The 21,022-nt window shown below is 50.4% G+C and overlaps 1 protein-coding gene across 10 annotated transcripts in view; it reads left to right on the plus strand.

Annotated features, from left to right (window-relative positions):
- Nucleotides 1-249: 249 nt before the first annotated feature.
- KDM5B (lysine demethylase 5B) overlaps nt 250-21,022 on the plus strand; it is a 90,609-nt gene continuing 69,836 nt past the window's right edge. For 5 of the 10 annotated variants that reach the window (XR_007411732.1, XM_049111981.1, XM_049111978.1 and 2 more), the window contains exon 1: nt 250-507. Coding sequence is in view for 8 of the 10 variants with exons in the window: in XM_049111981.1 (XP_048967938.1) it covers nt 265-507 (243 nt within the window). In the remaining 2 variants the exon portion in view is untranslated. Of the gene's footprint in view, nt 508-4,277; nt 4,517-5,607; nt 5,764-6,418; nt 6,571-21,022 lie in introns of those variants that run through there. The other 5 variants (XM_025458508.3, XM_049111979.1, XM_049111982.1 and 2 more) reach the window with 5 other exon arrangements.

Raw genomic sequence — 21,022 nt, forward strand, 5'->3', positions numbered from 1 at the left:
GAAGGGCGCCCAGGACCCCTGGGAGGAGGTGGGGAGGAGGAGGAAGGGGTGGGTATTTAGTTATCAGGTGTCTCCCAGGATCCAGACCCAGCTTCCCAGAGCAGAGACCCTTTGTCATGGAGCGAGTTAATGTGAGAAGATGCCCCGGTAGCTAGCTAGGGTAGGGCGTAGTGGAGAAAAGCAGCCCCCCAGTAGAGACTAGTCCAGTAGAGGACAAGGGGCTGCTGGTTCCAGGGAAACGGGCAGCGCAGGGGATGGAGGAAGATGGGTTTACCCCGGCGCTGGGCCCCCAGCCCCCACATGCTCATCCACTGTGAGGTCTTCTGGTGCTTCACCTGGGCAGCCAGGTCCTCCTCCTCTCCATCCTCAGCCAGTGGGAGCCACAGACCCTCCAGGCTACTTCCCCTTCCCTTCAGTGGAGATTCGTGGTCTCTACCGCGCGCCTGGTGCAGGGGCTGGAGACCGTCCTCCTCCCCTCCGGCGGCTTCCAGTCTGGAGGAGCGCCAGGTATAGGCCAAGACCCGGCGGGAAAGACACATTCTAAGTTAGGGGACAGCTGTCCCGGGCCGCGGTGGGGTACACGGGATACATGGCACAGGGCGGCCAGAGGCCCCAGCTCCTCTCGAGGTGCCGGGTCTGTGGGGGTCCGCAGGGGACGCGCTACACCAGACATTCCGGGACACCAGGAGAGCTGGGAGAGGGAGGATGACCCCGAATTGGCGCAGGGCCTGAGGCAGACGTGGAAACGTTGAGGAAAGGCCCGTCCGCCGGGGCAGTTGGGGGAAAGGAGCAAGAGAGGATCCGCGAGGCTGGGAAGGGAAGGACGCTGTTGGAAGGGGCGCAGACGCCGGAGGTCAGGGCTGAAGGCGGACACCCCCGCCCGGGAAAGTGGTGGGAGGCGGCGGCCTGGAGGGTGGGGGGGTGGAGGGTTGAGGGGCAGGGGGTGGAGGGTGGAGGGTGGCGGAGGGCGGGAGGGGGCTGGGGGGTGGAGGGGCGGACGGAGGGTGGAAAGTGCAGAGGCGGAGGGAGGGTGGAGGAGTGGAGGGGAGGAGGGGTGGGGGGCGGGGGGGCGGACGGGGGTGGATGGTGGAGGATGGAGGGGCGGGGGGCAAAGGGGAGGTGGATGGTGGACAGTGAAGGGCGGGGGGGTGGAGGGGCGGAGGGGCGGGGGGGCGGAGGGGGGTGGATGGTGGACGGTGAAGGGCGGGGGGTGGGGGGCGGAGGGGCGGAGGGGCGGATGGTGGAGGGGCGGGTGGGTGGATGGTGGACGGTGAAGGGCGGGGGGTGGAGAGTGGAGGGGCGGAGGGGCGGAGGGGCGGGGGGGGTGGAGGGCGGAGGGGCGGGGGGTGGAGAGCTGCCCCTACACGTGCGCTACGTGCTACGCGGGCCGCCGCCCCCTCCCGGGCTGCAGGGTAGCCGGGCGGGCCCCTCGTCGGCGGGCCGGGTCCCCAGCAGCCCGGCTGCGGGAGGCGGGGTGGGGCCGGGGCCGGGGCCGGGGGGAGGAGAGAGTCGCTCCCCGTTTGCCAGCCGGGAGCGCGGGCGTCCCACGGAGGCGACCGGAAGGGCCGCGGGGGCCGCGGGGGCAGCCTGGGGCGCGGGCGGGGCCTGGGGGCCCTGGGGGGCTGGGAGCGGCCGCGCCGGAGGAGGACGGGGACCGCGATCCGGGGCTGCGCGGCTCGGGCGGGCTGGGGCCGGAGGCCCGGGTGGGGCGGAGTGTCGTCCCGGAGGCAGGAGGGGTTCCTGGAGACGTGGCACTCGGCGCAGGGCTCGGTTCCGCTCCGGTCGACCGGGCTCCGAGCCCGTGTCCCGGGGAAGCCGGACCGGACCGGTCGGGGCGCCGCCGCCCGGGCCTCCGGGAGCTCCGGCCCCGGGACCTCCGGGCGGGGGTTGCCCAGGTCCGGCCTCCGGGGCGCGGGGCCAGCCCGGGACGAGACAATGCGGCCCGGGCCCCGCCCCCCGCGGCTGACGCGCCCCGGCCCCGGCCAATCAGCGCCCGCGCCCAGGCTCTTTAAAAAAAGAAGAGCCGGCCGCGGTGTGGCTGTCAGCTGGGAGGGATCCCTCCGCGCATGTAAACACACATCATAAAGGGCACGGGAAGCGGCTCCCGCGGGGCGGGGGAGCGGCCGCCCCCGCGCCCCCGCGCCCCCCGCGCCCCCGCCGGCGCCCCCCGATGTCAGGCGGGCCCGCGGGGAGCAGGGCGGCGGCGGCCGGAGCCGGGCCCCGCGAGCTCGGCGGCGAGGGGCACTACCGGAAGTGGAGGGAGCCCGCGGGCTGCGAGCGCGAGGGCTCCCGGGGCCCCGCCGCGGCTCGTCCTTCCCGGCGCGTCGGCGGAGCTCTCGGCGCCACGGCCCGGGGGCTGCGGCCTCCCCGGGGTCTGGCGGATCCGCGCCGGCGCCCGCGTTGGGTGCGGGGACAGCCCGAGCGCTCCCCCAGGAAGGAGCACATGACAGGAAATCAAACTGCAGCAGGAGCCCCCGGAGCCGCACGCCCGCGGCCGCGCGCAGCGACTCTCCCTCCAGCGCTGCACCACGAAAAATGCTCCAGTGTCCAGCAAAGTTAAAAGAATTTGGCGGCAGATCCTTCCAGACCTCCCACCCAGGTCTACCGTTGACGTTTCACCGTAGCTCACTGTGTCCCGACCGTCCGGGGACCCTGTGCGGGTGGGATGCCAGCTGCCCCTCGGCCTGTCTGCCCTGCAGGGGGGAGCCCAGCAGGCTCAGGGAGCTAAGAGGAGGAGGAGGACCTTCTGCAAGGACCTCTTGAACTCCTTGGGGCCCAGGTACCTGTGGGAGGGGCTTCCTGGAGAGCAGGCTTCTCCCCTCCCCCTCTTTTTAAATTGAATCCTTAAGGGTCAGAGAGACTTCCTCAAGGTGAACCTGAGGGCAGAGCTAGGACCCTGTTGACCCAAGCGGCACCTCCATGGGGTGGGCTGGATAAGCGCGATCTTTCTGTGTGTGTTGAGGTCCTACTTGTTGAATGTCCTCTGTCCTCTTCTGGGCAGGACACCAGGCACTCAACCTGCCCCCCTCCCTGCCGCCTCCACAGTGCTCACATCTCTTACAGTTACTTCTCTGTGCCTGCATTGCTTGCTCCGCAAAATGGAGAGGATAGCAGTACCCACCGCTCAGGATGGTGTGGACATTCAACACGAGCAGGCAAAGCATTTGCGTTACACACAGTGAGCATTAGATAATGGCTGCCACTCACAGGCTAAAGAATTCCAGATTCTCATCTCCACTTCTGATCTCCAGATTTGTGCCGTCCGGCCTGTTAAAGGTTTCCGACGGACCAGACTCAACGCATCCAGAGGGACCACGTTATCTCCCTTCTCTTGCTGATCTCCTGTGTACAAGCTGGGGGATGCCGCAGCGATGCCGCCGGGCCGCAACCACTCCGGCGGCGGACCCTCCACGCCCGAGTCATCCCGGACACCTTACTGTCCCTCCGCAATGTGTCGCGGTCCTAATTGATCTCCTACATTTGAATCCCCCTTCCTGACGGACAGCACCGCTGTCCTCACTCCGGCACCCCCTTCTCGTCTACATTACTTTGTCTTCTGCTTCCCTGGCGCCCACCTCGCTATCGTGCGGCTCGAGGACCGCTCTTCCCGCGACCCCCGTCCCTCCCAGGGACCGTCTCCAGCACTTGTTAGCGGTGCGAACTTGGGCGAACTGCTTCTGACCTGGGCCTCCCCGACTCCTTGTCTGTAAAGTGGGAAGGAGGGGACCTGCCCCGTGGGGTGGCCGTGCAGGTTCGGGGGCGCATCCTGCGGAGCGCTTAGACGCGGTGCCCGGGACGGGCCAGCGCTCACGGGCCGGCTGGTTACTAACATCCTAACCATTGTTGTCTCGCCTCCATTTTGTTGGTATGTTCCAGGCGCTCCCCCCACCTGGAGGACCCTTCCCCGCCCCCCCGCCCCCCCCCCAGTGCCGAACGCCGCCTGCCGGTCCCCGGCGTTTCCCCAAGTGTGTGACCTCGGGTCGCGGCGCCTGCCCCGCGTGCGGGCGCGACTCCTCCTCCACCCGCGCGTTAACTTCTGGGGGCACCGGCCGCGGCCCCAGCGCACCGGCGAGCAGCGCGGGCGCGCGGCCCCGCAGCCCCGAGGCCCCGGCCCCGCCCGGTGCGGGGGCGGGGCCGGGCGCCGGGCGCGGGGGGGCGGGGGGCGGGGAGGGACTCTTTTTCCTCGCCGTGGCGGCGGAGGCGCACGGCGTGGGGAGCGGCGAGACGTCGTCGGAGGAAGGCTGAAAAAGCCCAAGGTGCTGCCGTTGCGAGTACAAGTGGGACCCGCCGCCGCCGGAGCCGCCCCGCGGCGATGGAGCCGGCCGCCGCGCTGCCCCCGGGCCCGCGCCCCGCGCTGCCCCTCGGCGGCCCGGGCCCGCTGGGCGAGTTCCTGCCGCCCCCCGAGTGCCCGGTCTTCGAGCCCAGCTGGGAGGAGTTCGCCGACCCCTTCGCCTTCATCCACAAGATCCGGCCCATCGCCGAGCAGACGGGGATCTGTAAGGTGCGGCCGCCGCCGGTGAGTCACGCCGGCGCCCCGGAGCCCGCTCGCGGCCCGGGCGGGGAGCGAGGACGCGCGGCCGGGGAGGCCCGGGGCGCGGGGGCGGGGGCGGCGGCAAGTTCGGGGCTGCCCCGGGGTCGGCGTCGAGGCCGCGGGCGGGGGCCGGGGCTCCTCCCGGGCGCTTCGGCGGGGCCGCCCCGCGGGCCCGGGCGGACGGGAGGGCGGCCCGGCCCGGGGGTGGGGGTTCGGGTTCGGTTCCGGGCGGCGCGGCGGCCGCGCTGGGCGCGGGGCGCTTCCTGCCGGGGGCGGCGGCGGCGGGCGGCGCGGCTCGGCGGGCCGGGGCTCGCCTCCGCCGGGTGCGGGGGTGCGCGCCGGGTGGGGGTGGGGGACTCGCGAGTTGTCGTGCGCGGACGAAAGTTTTCAATATGGCGGCGGGAGCCCCTGGTCCTTTGTGTGGCGGCGGCGGCGGCCCGGAGCGGCCCTCACCTGGGCGCCCCACCCTGCAGGCGGGGGCGCCCCCTGTCCCCCGGGCCCCGGCCTCCTGGGTCCCCCGGGCCGGGCCGCCGCAGGGGGCGCCCCGCGCTGCCGGGGGCGGGGGGGCCGCGGGGAGGGCGCCGAGCGGCCGCTGCGGGGGCCGTAAGTGTGCGGGGGGCGCCGGGGGGGCGGGGGGCCGGCGCCGCGCGGGGGGCCCGGCTGGGGGGCGGCGGACGTGTCGGGCCCGAGGCCCGCGCCCGAGGCCGAGGTGCGCCCCGCCGGAGCCGCGAGCGGGGCGCGGGGCGCGGGGCGCGGGGGCTGCGAGCGCGGAGTCCTCGCTAACGGCTCCAACGGGCGCCGGCCTCCCGCCCCGCCCCGCCCCCACCCGGAACTGGGCGCGCGCCGACGCCCCCGCCCCCCGCCCACCTGGCGGCCCCGCGGAGCCTGAGAGCCTGAGCCTGCGGCCGGGCGGGGCGGGGGCCGCTGGGGCTGCCGTCGGAGACCCCCGCCCCCGCCCCCGCCCCCGCCCGGCTCGCCCTTTGTAGTGACACTTCAGTGGCGGGGGTCCTGCTGTCTCCCGCCTCCTTTCTCCCCCAAATTAAACGCAGGCTCCCCGCCTTGGTGGTTCTCGGACAAGTTTGAAGACGGAGATGAGATCCGTGCCCCGGAAGACGGCTGGCCCGCTCGTCCGCTCGTCCGCTCGTCCGCTCGTCCGGGGGAAACGTTTGAAAATACACCGTTTGTCTCCCGAGGTGGATCAGGCGGCCGAGGTGGCTGCCGAGGTAGCTGAGGTGGATGAGGTGGCCGAGGCTGCTGAAGGGGCCGAGGAGGCTGAGGCGGCCGCGCCGAGCTGGCCTTTCAGCCTTGCCGCGTAGCTGAGCCTGTGCCCCGCCGGGAAGGCGCCCCGAGTGTGCCGAGCACCCACAGTCCTGTGGGTTGACTCGCCTCGCCTCGCCTCGCCTCGCCTCGCCTCGCGGCGGGAGGAGCCCGGGGCGCCGTCCTCGGCCTGCCTCCCGCTGCCACACGCACGCCGGCCACCATCTTGTGAGGCGAGCAGGGCGTCGAGGCCGGCGGGTGAGGGGGCGCCGGGAGGCCGCGCTGGAGACCCTCGTGCCCGGGGCTCCCGTCGTCCTTTGTGTGGCGAACTCTGTGCCGCCCGGGCAGCGCCCGTTGGAAGGAGCGCGGAAGGGATCTTCCCAGAAGTTGGAGCCCGGGAAGCGCCTCGTTGGGACGAGGGTCAGGGACCGCCCGGGGCCTGCCTCACGAGGCTGTGGGCAAGTGGCCGCAGACCCCAGGGCCCGGGAACTCCGCCGTCCGGCCTGCGGCGCCCGCGCTGCCCCGACTTGTGTGCGTGACGTCCGGAGGCGGCGGCTCCCGGGCGAGCCGGGGCCGGGGCCGGGGCCGGGGCCGGGGCCGGGGCCGGGGCCGGGGCCGGGGCCGGGGAGGAGCCCCGCAGCGGGTTGCGCCTGCCCTCATCTCCGTATCTTTAATTAATGGTGTTTACACACGTCGCGTCCGTGGCTGCTCTCCGTGAGGCTCCCGAACTCTCGTCCCTCTGCAAACTTGGGCTTCACGGAAATTTGTGAGGATCTAGTGAGGTAAATGCGGTGAAGGGAACACGCTCAAAAGACTTAGATCCTGAATTGAAAGTTTAAAGGGGAACATAAACGTCTTTCAGATTACATCAAGTATGTAGGACAACCAGATTTATTTCCTGGGCTTTAAAAAAAAATTTTTTTTTAAACTTACAATTAGTCCGACTTCTGGTTTTGCTGCCTTTAAAATGTACACTCTCATTTCCTCCTTGATGTGCTTAGATGTCTTTTTAAGGACAAATTTTCATCTTGCTTTGTGGTATTTGGAAATGATTAATATTAGGAGTGTAACCATTAGACAAAAAATAGTTGGCTGCTCGGTGGATACTTTTTTGGGTCTCTCAAGTTTGATTGGAATATACTTGATGGCTTTAATGACTTTCTTTGTTGCCCTCAAACGCCTAACATTTGGCCATAGATAGGCAGATTCCACATATTTCTTCTTTGCCAGTGTCCAAAAATAAGAGATTTAAATCAAACCCCAGATGGCACAGTAAACACATTTTTTCAGCTTTAACTTTCTGTGGGTCATTATTTTGATCCCTTCATCTTTATAGCCAAAGCGAAAAACTTTCAAGTGTGTTAACACAGTCAGCGTCTTTGAGTGCGCCTGCGGGTTCTACCATTAGGAGCAGGGAGGAGCTTAAATACACGTCTTTGTCTGGTTAGAGGCGTTAATGATCTAGAGCTCCTTTACTCTCCTCCCAGCCTATCAATCTCCCTAATTTTAGGTTTGATTGACTTTGACCTAACCCTCTCTGTTGTTTTCCCAGTTCCTTTGGTGTCCTGGAGTTTTTCTCTTGATTGTGATTCTTTAGTCACCTTAGGCCTCTTAACATTTGGAGAAAAAGGCTTATCAGTAGAAACTTCTTTGAGCAAAAGAAAAACTTACAATTACTTTAAAAAGATAACAGCTTTAGGGACGCCTGGGTGGCTCAGTGGTTGAGCATCTGCCTTGGGCTCAGGTTGTGACCCAGGGTCCTGAGATGGAGTCCCAGGGTGGGCTCCCCCCACAGGGAGCCTGCTTCTCCCTCTGCCTCTGTCTCTGCGCCTCTCTCTCCCCGCCCCCCCCATGTGTCTCTCATGAATAAATAAATAAAATATAACAAAAAATAAATAACAGCTTTATTAAAATGTAACTCGTGTACCATATAACTCATGGATTTAAAATGTTATCAGTAGTAGTTTTAAGTAGTTTCAGGGTTGTAAAACCATCACCAATGTTAGAACCAATCACAAATGTTAGAACATTTTCATCACACTTAAAAGAAACCCTCTTTTGCTCACTTATAATTGCCTTTTTTTTTTCTTTTAAAGATTTTATTTATTCATTAGAGATACACACACAGAGGGAGGCAGAGACACAGGCAGAGAGAAGCAGGCTCCATGGAGCGAGCCCAATGCAGGACTTGTCCCAGGACCCCAGGATCATGCCCTGGGCCGAAGGCAGGCGCTAAACCGCTGCACCACCCAGGGATCTCCTATAACTGCCTTTTAAGACAAATTTAGAACCATACTACTCAGAAGAAAAACTTTTTTTCTCACTTAGGAGGCTGAATTAAGTCCTATAGATGTAGCTTGAAAGTGTCTGTCTTAAAGTAAAAACAAACTCCATTTGTTATTAGTCTTTGAATGGGTGTTTAGCTGAATTTGACTTTGCCGGTGGTAAATGGTAAATTAGTCACACTAGGAGCCATGAACCTCTCCACCTAGTTGTTAACTTTTAGTGAACTAATCAACAAAATTAATAGACTTTTAGGATAGAATGTGAGTGATAGTGCAAAAAGGTGAGGCAGATCAGCTTAAGATTCATACCACCACCACCACCCCCAAGAAAAATTTCCCTACCAGAGATTACAGGATTTGTTTTTTTTTTAATTTTTTTTTTTTTTTTTTAATTTTTATTTATTTATGATAGTCACAGAGAGAGAGAGAGAGAGAGGCAGAGACACAGGCAGAGGGAGAAGCAGGCTCCATGCACCGGGAGCCCGACGTGGGACTCGATCCGGGGTCTCCAGGATCGCGCCCTGGGCCAAAGGCAGGCGCTAAACCACTGCGCCACCCAGGGATCCCCAGGATTTGTTTTTAAACAGGCAACCTAAACCTCTTTAAAGAACAAAACAAATTGAGAATTGCCTTTGAAAAGTATTAGTGTTGTGTTAAAGTTGGGGTTTATATTCTTTCATTATTGAGATACACTGATAAAAAAAAATTAGAGGAAATTTATTAGCTCTCAACTTCAATCTTTGTCTCAAAGGCCCTTAATTTTCTTTCTGATGTGTTGGCCTAAATTTAAGAGTATTTCTGTTTGATCAGCAGAACTCATTTATTTGCTTAATTTGGGGGACGACAACAAAGTTTAGGATGTTTAGGGTACTTTAGTAGGCAGCTAGAAATCTTCCAGTGAGGTAATTTTCTTTTAGAAAGAAAAAAAAAAAAGGGATCCCTGGGTGGCCCAGCGGTTTAGTGCCTGCCTTCCGCCCAGGGCGTGAACCTGGAGACCTGGGATCGAATCCCACGTCGGGCTCCCGGTGCATGGAGCCTGCTTCTCCCTCTGCCTGTGTCTCTGCCCATCTCTCTCTCTCTCTCTCTGTGACTATCATAAATAAATAAAAATTAAAAAGAAAAGAAAAGAAAAGAAAAAAATTCATTGTATAAGTTATTGGATAAAAAAAAATTGAATCTGGTTTATGTGCTATAAATGGGATCTTTTTCTAGACTTTTGTAACTTCTTGTCTTAATTGGACTACATTAAAGGTTGACTATAGAGAAGGATAAAGGGAGAACTCATACCCCCCTCCACTGCATGAAAGTGCTAATTAGGTTCATAGATTTAGGTTCTAGGAAACTTGTGCACCTCTTTCCAAAGGACGTGTATAGGTTTAAAAAACCAGGAGCCTGGAAAATCCTTGCTTTCCTCCTTATACAGACCTTTCAGCTTGAGTTGTGTTGAGTTGGTGGTGTGATTTTTCCTTGCTAAGAGATTTAGATATTCTCTGGAGATTATGCTAATATACCTGTTTTAAATGCAGAACAATCTCAAAAAAAAAAAAAAAAGTGGAATAAATGTTGGGAATTGAAGAGTTGTCTGTACTTTCCTTTCTGAAATTTTAAGTTTGGGTCATTGGAGGAGGAATCACCAGAGGCAAACTGATGAGTCCCTTTGGAGTAAGTGGCTGGGTAGAGTGGTTCTTTGGGAAAGCCGTATCACTTGGGCTCCTCAAATTTTGCTTTATATTAAAGTTTGAGAAATTTCTAACTGGGATTTAAAATCTGATTTGTGAGAAGCTTTTTTGAAACCCGAGAATTGTATGCAGCATAGCAAGGATTTATTAACTGCTGTGTCTTAGCATGGGATTAAAGAGAAAAATTAAATGAGATGCTACCTTTCTTTGTACACCTCCAAAAATTCTTCCAAAAATGCTGCTTTTTCTGTTATTAACTATTAGATGATTTCTATGGTGAATGTGCTTTTTATAATCCCCAAGTTTATGAACCAGACTAATGAGGAAAAGCTGCCACCAGGGCAGTGAGACATCTCTGTTCCATAATTGTGTGATGTTTGGAACAAAGATGTGGAATTTGACTAAATGCATTCTTTTTTTTTTTTTTTTAATTTTTTTAATTTTTATTTATTTATGATAGTCACAGTGAGAGAGAGAGAGAGGCAGAGACACAGGCAGAGGGAGAAGCAGGCTCCATGCGCCGGGAGCCCGACGTGGGACTCGATCCCGGGTCTCCAGGATCGCGCCCTGGGCCAAAGGCAGGCGCCAAACCGCTGCGCCACCCAGCGATCCCGACTAAATGCATTCTTATAAGTTCTCCCCCCACCCCTTTTTAAAACATTCAGATCTTTCATTGGAGACCACTTCTCAAAGTTTCATTGCCTTACAACTTTAGGCTGGGCCTAGAGTCATCCCATCTGTATATCTTTTTTTTTTTTTCTTTTTTCTTTTTTCATCATATGAACTTACTTTCTGGGTGTAAAGTTTAGTTACTTTTCCAGAGCTGTCACTTCCAGTGTGTAAAGTAAGATCTTTTTATTATGATAAAATAGCTTATTCAGTTGAGCATCTGCCTTTGGCTCAGGTGGTCCTGGGATCAAGCTGCACATCAGACTCCCTGCTTAGCAGGGGAGTCAGCTTCTCCCTCTCTCTCCGTTCCCTCTGTCGCCTCCGCCCTGCTCATGTGTTCTCTCTCTCACACTCTCTCAAATAAATGAAATCTTAAAAATACTATGAAAATACTCAGACACAAAAGCATAGGGAATGTAATAGCCCCTTTCCTGGATAGAGAAAAGCAGATGGCAGATTAGCAGCATTGGGATTGAGAATAAGCTAGTGACCTTCAGTTGTAAAGAAAATTTCGCTTAGCTTTCGTCCTATTCAGGGTGTGAGTGAGCTTTGAGCAGTTAGGAATGAGGTTTCTAGCCTTTAGTGAATGATGGTCACTTTGCTCAATTAGAATGGGGACTGTATTTCTCAAAAAAACCTTTTTTTAAAGATTTTATTTTTAAGTTATCTCTCTATCCAACACAGGACTTGAACCTACAACCTGAAGATAAGACTTGAATGTTCCACCGACTGAGCCAGCCAGGCACCCTTGTATTTCTCAATTTTAATCAGTGGCTTTGTTAATTTATTACACATTTCTTGGAACCTATGCAGAAATTTGACCTTCAGGCCAACTCCTGGCATCCAGAAGTTTGGTGGTGGTGGTTGGAGGGCATTCTCTGCAAGCATCTTTCCATTGTCTCTGTCCATTTCCCTGTCTGCCAGGATATCTCAACTGTTTTCTCCCTTGGTGGTGGTATAGCTACTTCATTGTAACATGGCTTGGGACAGGCATGCTAATATTTGCACCAATTACAATTACTATAGGGGAGAAGAATCTGAAATTTCATTTGGAAAAGGAGTTTTAAGGAAATGAGAAAAAAGGGTCTAATGAGTTGTTGGTTAGGTTGTTAGGTTCATTTTTCTGTGAAGAGTGGTAGTTTGGCCTTAGCCTTGATGGTGCAGTTTCTGCTTCAGGAGAATTGTTGTTAAACATTTCTGTGGTTTCAAAAGTTTAAAGGGAACAGTTTAAAAATCAGGTCATTTAAAAATATTTTGTGTCAATAACTCCTTAAAATTTAATTGCTTTCCCCACCAAAATAATAACTTAATTTCTTAGATAGGAAACTGGTTAAACAAGGCCAAGCAGATCACATATGAATGGTTTTTTAGGACTTGATAATACCATTTAACTTGGTAATGTGTTATTTTACAATAGATGTAAAATTTAGAGAACATTGTACATAAGTAAAAATAAGTTTAATCAAGGGGAGTGGATGTAGATTATTTTTTAAAAGTCTTGTTTATTCTTTTAAAGATTTTATTGGGGGGGGGGAGAGGGAGAGATATCACTAGTGGCAGGAGGGGCAGAGGGAGAGAGAGAAGCAGACTCCTTCCTGAGCAGGGAGCCCGTTGTGGGGCTCGATCCTGGGACTCTGAGACCATGACCTGATCTGAAGGCAGACACTTAATGGACTAAGCCACTCAGGCGCCCCTAGAGTCTGTTTCTTTATTATGCAAAAGGAGGAGTAGGGTGTTTCTAGATTTTAGGAAATGAGTGGGTAGAGTCTTGAGTCTAATTCTGTCACGACCTTGGACAATGTCATTTTTCTCCAATGTATGCCTTCTCATCTGCTTTAAGGGGATCCGACACTGACCTAGGGCTGCTGTCCAGATTAATTAATTGATGGATTGTAAGGAGCTTAAATCCTAAAGCTTTATTTGTTCACTGCTAAGAAGAGTCTGGGGACAGATTTAGCGAGACAGGAGCTAGTGCCAAATATGTATCCCTCCTTTTCCCCTACAGTGAAGGGATTTTTAAAAAGTGAAACTTGAAGAGTCAAAAGTTCAGCATCGAAACTACAATGTACAGACTGTAATTCTTCTGTTGGCCTACATGAAGCTTGTTTATTCCTGGATATTTTTAAAAATAAGTGAGATTAAAAAAATTAGTGAGATTCAAATCTTTTTTCAAGTACAGCTATTACAAACTATTTCAGAAAATTTACAGGTGCATGTGTTATGTATGTCTTGTGTAGTGTGCCTGTTCAGGCAGGAGTTTGTATTAGGTGAGCTTTGTGTTAAGAAATGTTTAAAATTATTTAAGTTTCTCTAGTATGTGATGGCTGTGATGCTGTTGAAGCCCTGCAAATGGAATTTGCAATTTAAATAATCCCAATTCTTGCTAGGTAGGAAATTCAGTCAGTAGGTTGTGTCTTTAATATTCCACGACTATTTTTCTTCTAAAGTGGGGAGAAAGGTAAAAAGGTGGCAGGGAAAATGTTTATTTTGATTCTCAGCACAGAACCTGAGCCTTTAGTAAACAATTAGGCAGATTTAAGAAAAATAATAAAGCTAATGAGAACTCCCATACAGACCTGGATTTCCCAGTTTTTTGTCTGAATATATCTTGTTATCGGACCTCATAACATTACCTCTTAAGTGGACCCATATATACTGTGTTTCTACTACTGTTTTTTTTTTTTTTTTTAGGGAGCGCACAAGCATAGGTGGGGCAGAAGGAGAGGGAGGGAGAATCTCAAGCAGACTCTGTGCTGAGCTTGGGGCCCACTGTGGGGCTCAATCCTGCTGACCCTGAGATCATGACCTAAGCCAAAACCAAGAAGAGTTGGAGGCTTAACCCACTGTGCCAACCATGTGCCCCTGGTTTTCTTGTTTTTATCTTGAATCAAGCAGTTTATTCAGTATTACTTTCTAGATGTTTATATACATTAAAGAGTTTTTAATATAAATTTTAAGTCTTTAACTGTTGAGTATTTTAGTTGGGAGCATGCATGTAGCCTAAGATTTCTCTTTTGAGGTATACTCCTTATGTGGCCTTAGGCAGATTTTTGTGCATTCCTGTGCTAATTCTTGCCATCTCATTGGCTTGACCTGATTGTAATGTTCAGAGAACTGTGTTGAGCACTTGGTTGGAACTTTTATTAAGCACATGTTCCTATGTGGCATACATATGCCAGACTACAGATACTGAAATGTTCCATTTTACTTTAATCTCATAACTCCCGAAACAAAGAACAAATCCCTATCAAACCCACATAATTACAAGGTCTTTAAGGCAAGATCCTCCCAGTTTTCTTTGTGGTTGTACCAACTCATCATTTGGTGATATTTAAACCAGATGGTAACGTCTCATCTTTGCCAGTCTTTAACTTGGAGGAAAGAGATGGGGAAAGCGGGATCTCTTAGGATTTGTATTATGGTATCTTTATTTGTGAGACAGGGTGAGGGAGTGGAGATGAGAGAGAGGTCTACAAGGACTCTTTGGAGTGTAACTTCCATTTTGTAAAATTTCAAGTATTCCAGGCTTTTTCTTCTCCCAGAGAGGCTCTTCTCCGGTAGTAATGATGTATTTTGGATAAATTGAGAATAGCCACCAGATTTTCTAGTAGGAAGCTGGCTTCAGGGATTTGTGTAGGGTGTAGCTTTAGGGTTTTTAAAAATTGTACTTGATGGCAGTCCATTCTTCTGGCTGCTTCTCTCTCTCCACTTTTTTTCCACTGCTAATCTTGTAGCTTTTGCATTTATAAAATGGATCTTTCACTTATATAATAATTGCTTATCAAGATTTTTTTGAGAGGAACAGAGTTTAGCATTTGACTTAGGATCCAAGGTAATTTGTTTTTGGAGGTTGGTACTAGCTAGCTAGGAGATGACAACTTGAAGAGAACAGATTTGATGGAAAGAATACTAGAGTAGGAATCAAACAAAACATTTACCTTCTGATGTGTGTTCCACTGTTGATGTGTTACCCTTGAGCTGTTAGCTTTAAGAGGGTCATGACTATTTTCAGAGTTTTTTATTCCGTTAAACTTGTCTATAAGATGGGGATAATGCTGGCCCTGTTTTATATAGTGAGGCCTAAAAGAGGTAAGTAAACTTACTCTAGGTCGCCTCACTATTAAGTGGTGGAGTCAGGATTTGAACCTAGAGTTATACTGCACCTAACTACTATGTATGTTGCCTCGTAGATCCATAGTTAACGATACAGTTGCGATTACATGAGACAGTTGATGAAAAATTATGAATCTTTTATCATTTTATTATTATTTATTTCATTATCTTTATATTATTCTTAAACATTTTCTTTTTTCTTTTTCCTTTTTTTTTTTTTTTTTTTTTTTTTTTAGAGATTTTACCCATTTATTTGAGAGAGAGCAAGTGCATGAGTGGGGTGAGGGGCAGAGGGAAAAGGAGACTCCTCGCTGAGCAGGGAGCCGTCTCAGGTCTTGATGCAGAGACTCCAGGATCGTGACCTGAGCTGAAGGCAGTTGTTTAACTGACTGAGCCACCCAGGTGCCTGTAAGGTGACACAACTTTTAAAAGACAGTTTGGAGACTTTCAAATCATGGCTTTATTACTTCCAAGTCCACTGTTCATCCTACTGATACACAGTGGCTCCCTTAATCCACTAAGTCACCCAGGCGCCCTTATAGTGGCTCCCTTAATAGGTCCCAGGAATTAGGCAGCTCTTCTCATATCCCCTTACAGACCTTTCAGGAAGAAGAGTAGTTTTCCCTGGCTTCCTTCTCCCCATCTGAAGGGAAATCAATAAAATTAGTAACGATGTCAGATGATATTAGAATACCGTTTCCTGGACACCTGGGTGGCTCAGGTGTCTCGTGTGTCTGCTTTTGGCTCAGGTCATGATCCTGGGTCCTGGGATTGAGTCCTACACTGGGCTCCCTGCTCAGTAGGGAGCCTGTTCCTCCCTCTTCCTCTATATGCTGCTCCCCTTGCTTGTGCTCTCTCTCTCTCTCTGTCAAGAAGAAACAAAAAACAAAAAAACAAAACACTTTTTCATTTTGTCTATCTCTAAAATTTATTTATGAAATTTTAAGTAAATCCTATGTCCTCATTTTTTTAGTTTATTAATATGTATGAGCTTTGCATTTCATGTATTATTGGTTGCTTGACCCATTTATATGGAAACTCCTAGGGACCACCTAGGTTCAACTGGAAGAGTATTTAGGACTTAGGCCCCGCGAATGTAGCCCTCCTGCCCATGAAAATCATCCTGGATTCCACTCCAGAATTGAATTAGAGTCATGGGATGCCCATATGTTTGAATTTTAAGAAGTTCCTCTGGTCATTTTAAAACCCAACTGGGTTTAAAAAACTACTGGTTTAGGGATCCCTGGGTGGCCCAGCGGTTTAGTGCCTGCCTTCGGCCCAGGGAATGATCCTGGAGTCCTGGGATCGAGTTCCGCATCGGGCTCCCTGCATGGAGCCTGCTTCTCCCTCTACCTGTGTGTCTCTGCCTCTCTGTGTATCTCATGAATAAATAAATAAAATCTTTAAAAAACAAAACAAAAAAACTACTGGTTCAGATAGATCCCTGATGCGGTTTAGGCAGTTGTTAATATAAGGAATTCTCTATCTGTTGATTTTGAATTAGTAGAATTTCTCAGTTCTACTACCAGAAACTAGGGAATTCTTTTTGTCAGCTCTGGTGAATGAAGAAACGAATTGGGTCCGTGGGTTTGGTTGTGGGTTGAGTTCAATACATTTAAAGATTTTTATTTACTCATTTTTAGAAAGAAGAGCATGAGTGGAGGGGTGGGGCAGGCAGGGAGGGAGAAGGACAAGCTGATTCCATACTGAGCTTGGAGCCCTACCCAGGGCTTGATCCCATGATCCTGAGATCATGACGAGCCTAAACCAAGAGCCGGACACTTCACCAACTGAGCCACCCAGGCACCCTAGTTCAGCACATTTATTGATGTATCAATAAGGGCTGGGCATTGTATTAAGAGTTTTAGAAATAGAAATGAATTACATAGCTTTGACTTAAAGGAACTCACTGTCTATTGGTGAGAGAGATCTACAGCTAGATTACATGGTGTGATGTGTGTCGGTAATGGATATTGTGTTAAATTTTTTTTTTAAACAATTTTATTTATTCATGAGAGACAGAGAGAGAGGCAGAGACATAGGCAGAGGGAGAAGCAGGCTCCACGTAGGGAGCCCGACATGGGACTCGATCCCTGGTCTCCAGGATCAGACCCTGGACTGAAGGCGGTGTCAAACCACTGAGCCACCCGGGTTGCCCAAATAAAATCTTAAAAATAAATAAATAAATAAATAAATAAATAAATAAACAAACAAACAAACCAACCAACCAACCAACCAACCCTGGAAAAGTAGATAGTAGAAAAGTTTTTATAGTGTGGCCTTTTGATACCAGGTAGCCATTCAAATGATCAATTTTATTAGGTTGCAATTTCTGCATATTTTAGGCTAAAGTGGATTATCTTTTTTTAAATTTTTTTATTTATGATAGTCACACAGAGAGAGAGAGAGAGAGAGAGAGAGAGAGAGAGGGGGTTGGGGGCAGAGACACAGGCAGAGGGAGAAGCAGGCTCCATGCACCGGGAGCCCAACGTGGGATTCGATCCTGGGTCTCCAGGATCACGCCCTGGGCCAAAGGCAGGCGCTAAACCGCTGCGCCACCCAGGGATCCCTGGATTATCTTTTAAATCAAATTATTATTAAATGTGGCAATAAGTGTGAAATAAATAAGGCAGTTAATAGTGGTATCTCTACAGTAATAGCATGGTTTGAGATCTATCCTAGGATAAATTTAAGACCTTTGGGGATAAGATCTATTTATGTACCATTGTAAGTTGAGAATGGCTGTTAGTGCATCCTTTTTTCTTTCAAGGAGGTCTATTAACCTTCAAACATGGTCAGAATTATAGTGGGTTGAGTAGAATTGCATGTTGCCCTTATGTGAATATTAAATGATCTAGCAGGGGGATGAATGGAGCAGCTTCCTAACAATTTCTGTTCAAGCCCAGGGTTCAGTCTTTTACTTCAAATATGGCTGTTAGGAATTGTATAGGCTCTAAAATTATTTCCACTTTTAACGTTAGGCTTGCAGTTGATTGCAGCAAGGCTAAATAGCTGTTAAATGTTTGTATCCAGGAAATGAATGGCTTACTATTTATTTATTTTTAAGACTTTATTTGGGGCAGCCCTCGTGGCCCAGTGGTTTGGCACTGCCTTCAGCCCGGGGCATGACCCTGGAGGCCCAGGATCCAGCCCCACATCGGGCTCCCTACATGGAGCCTGCTTCTCCCTCTGCCTGTGTCTCTGCCTCTCTCTCTCTCTCTGTCTCTGTGCCTCTCATGAATGAATAAATTTTTTAAAAATCTTAAAAAAAAAAAAAAGACTTTATTTGACAGCACGTGCGCACAAGCAGAGGGAGAGGGAGAAGCAGGTTCCCCTCAGCGCAGGGAGCCTGACGAGGGGCTCCAACCCTGGACCCTGGGATCATGATCTGAGCCAGAGGCAGATGCTTAATGGACTGAACCACCCAGGTGCCCCCACCCCGCCCTTTTTTAGTACAATTGCCAAATGTATCTTCAAATGGAACATCAAGCAAAACAAAGATTTTGTAGTCTTTCAGTATCTTCTCAGAGACTCAGGCTGATTTTAGTGTCACTACTGTCCCTTTCGTGACTGTGATTTTGAATCTTGGGAGTATCCAGTTTGTAAAGTATTAAAGCTGTAGAACATGTGTTGACGGATTCAGTGAGACCTTAATGTTAGGGTGTGAGCTGTTTACCTTTCCCTGCCCTTGGTTCCCAGGTGGGTTTGGGTGTTGCTGAGGAGAAGGTGATAGGGGTAGAGTCCAACTTTTTTCCTCAACCCCTTCCCCTGACAAATCATTTCTGGAACTTTTCTCTGAAGTATGCCAGTTATCTTTTCTTAACCTCGGTAGCCTCAATTCTTCTTGGTAGCCTCAATTTTCTATCTTTTCCACACTGGGATTGTACTTATGAAAGAAAACAGTCAAAACTACTTATTAAATTTCCTTGGGGAAGAAACTGTGGTAGTGTAACCACTTGATGGTAACATGGCTTGGTATAGGCATATAGAAGTAATATTTGCCCCGAGTATAATTGCTGTGGGGAGAAGAATCTGAAATTCTGGTTCCGTTCGGTGACTTTTGTGTCATGAGATGTCTATGAATGATCTGAAAGAACACTTTTCTCTTAAATTTTCATGATGGACCTCTCAGCCTGTTTGAGTGGAAGATGATTTGTATTAGTAGGGATTTACCTTTCTTATTGTCCTTCTGGGTAATTGTTAAAAGGATGCTTCCATATAGAGGCATATAGGTAAGACTTTGGACTTTGGGGGATATTCGTAAAAGTTTGTATGAATCACTTTAGTAGGTAACTTTATTAGACATTTATTAGGGACATTTTGAAAGAGTAAGGTCTTCATGTGATCTTGTTATTTCGTTACTCCTATTGTTTATAAACAAAACGGTGCTTAGCCTGTTCCTATAAAGTGGCCTGGAAAGGAAAACACATCTTTTTGAAGTTTTGGGAGGACCATTTTCCATGGTATCTTCACACGGTTTTGACAATAATAAATTTGTCATTTAGAGGTCCTGCAAATACAGGTTGTTATTGCCAAGTTGTTTTTTTTTTTTTTTAGATTATTTATTTATTTATTTATTTATTTATTTATTTATTTATTCATTCTTAGAGAGAGAGAGAGAGAGAGAGAGAGAGAGGCAGAGACACAGGCAGAGGGAGAAGCAGGCTCCATGCAGGGAGCCCAATGCGGGACTCGATCCTGGGTCTCTAGGATCACGCCCTGGGCTGCAGGCGGTGCTAAACCGCTGTGCCACCGGGGCTGCCCGCCAAGTTTTATGAAAAGTGATGAAAGAGGACCTCACTGGGACTGATGCTTAAAAAGTATCATGGCATGTCCCTCTTTTACCAGTGTGTTTTCATTTACTAATAGATACTCCTCCATATTAATATTCTTTTAAATAAGGTGTCTGTGTAACTGAAAACTAATGGCTTTTACCAGGCCCTGCCAATTTATAGGAGTTACAATTTTAACAAAGGTCCTTAATATCTTAGTATGACTGTTGTTGTTGTTTAAATTTATTCACTTGAGAGAGTAGGCAGTAGAGAGCATGAGAACTGTGGGGGGAGGGAGAAGCAGATTTCCCTTCTGAGCAGGGAGCCCAATGCTGGGCTTGATTCGAGGACCCTGGGATCATGACCCAAGCTGAAGGCAGATGCTAAACTGGCTGTGCCACCTGGGTGCCCCTTTAGTACAACTGTTAAATGACCCTGTATGTTTGCAAATGATTATGGTGGCATTTTCAGGATCTTTTTGGTGGGGTAGGGCTTTTAGGGAAGACTGGATTGATTGACATTGATAATGTCTTTTCCAAAAATGTTGGCGTTATACAAATAGGTTAAGAAATCCTTGCTAACAAATAGAGAATACAGTGGAGGAGCTGCTTTTTAAAAAATTTTTAAAAAGATTTTATTTATTTATTTATTCATGAGAGAGAGAGAGAGAGAGAGGCAGAAGGAGAAGCAGGCTCCATGCAGGGACCGATGTGGGACTTGATCTCAGGACCCCGGGGTCACGCCCTGGGCTGGAAGCAGCGCTCAACCGCTGAGCCACCCAGGCGTCCCGAGGGACTGCTTTTAAAATCTGGATGGATAGAGTTTCTTGGGGGGACAGATTGGGAATTCTGTAGGAATTAGGATTATTAAGACAGTTGTTTCCAGGGTTTGGGTTGAGGACTGACTCTTGAAGTGTTCAGGATCCTTTTAGCAGGTCTAAGGGAACTTGCTGTTTTCAATTAAGCATCTGTAACCAGATTTTCTTTATATATTTAAGTTTGTTTGTTTGTTTATTTATTTATTTGAAAGAGAGAGAGAGGCAGAGACACAGGCAGAGGGAGAAGCAGACTCCATGCAGGGAGCCCAATGCGGGACTCGATCCTGGGTCTCCAGGATCAAGCCCTGGGCTGAAGGCAGGCACTAAACCGCTGAGCCACCCAGACTGCCCCTATTTTATTTTATTTTTAAGATTTTATTTATTCACGAGGGACAGACAGGGGCAGAGACACAGGCAGAGGGAGATGCAGACCCTCCACCCCCCCACACTCCCCCCCCTCCTAAGGAATCCGATGTGGGACTCAATCCTGGACTCCAGGATCACACCCTGAGCTGAAGGTAGACGCTCAACCACTGAGCCTTCCAGGCGTCTCATGATATATTTTAACTAAAACCAGATGCTACAGGTGATTGACAGACTATAGAAGAAGATAGGAAAATCCAGCTTATTTCTATTTGGCCAAATCATTAAAGAGATTTGCAAAATACATGCAACATAAAACAATGTTACTTTATTTTTTTTTTTTTTGCTTAAGTGAATTCATTTAAAGCATTTTATTTTTTAAGTTTTTATTTATTTAAGTAATCTCTACACCCAATGTTGGGCTTGAACTCTTGACCCCAAGATAGAGTTGCATGCTCTTCCAACTGAGCCAGCCAAGTGTCCCTAAAATATTTTAAATACCTGTTGTGATTAAAGTGAATAGATAAAAACCATAT

Source organism: Canis lupus, chromosome 7 (assembly GCF_003254725.2).
Source record: "Canis lupus dingo isolate Sandy chromosome 7, ASM325472v2, whole genome shotgun sequence".
NCBI classification, from domain to species: Eukaryota; Metazoa; Chordata; class Mammalia; order Carnivora; family Canidae; genus Canis; species Canis lupus.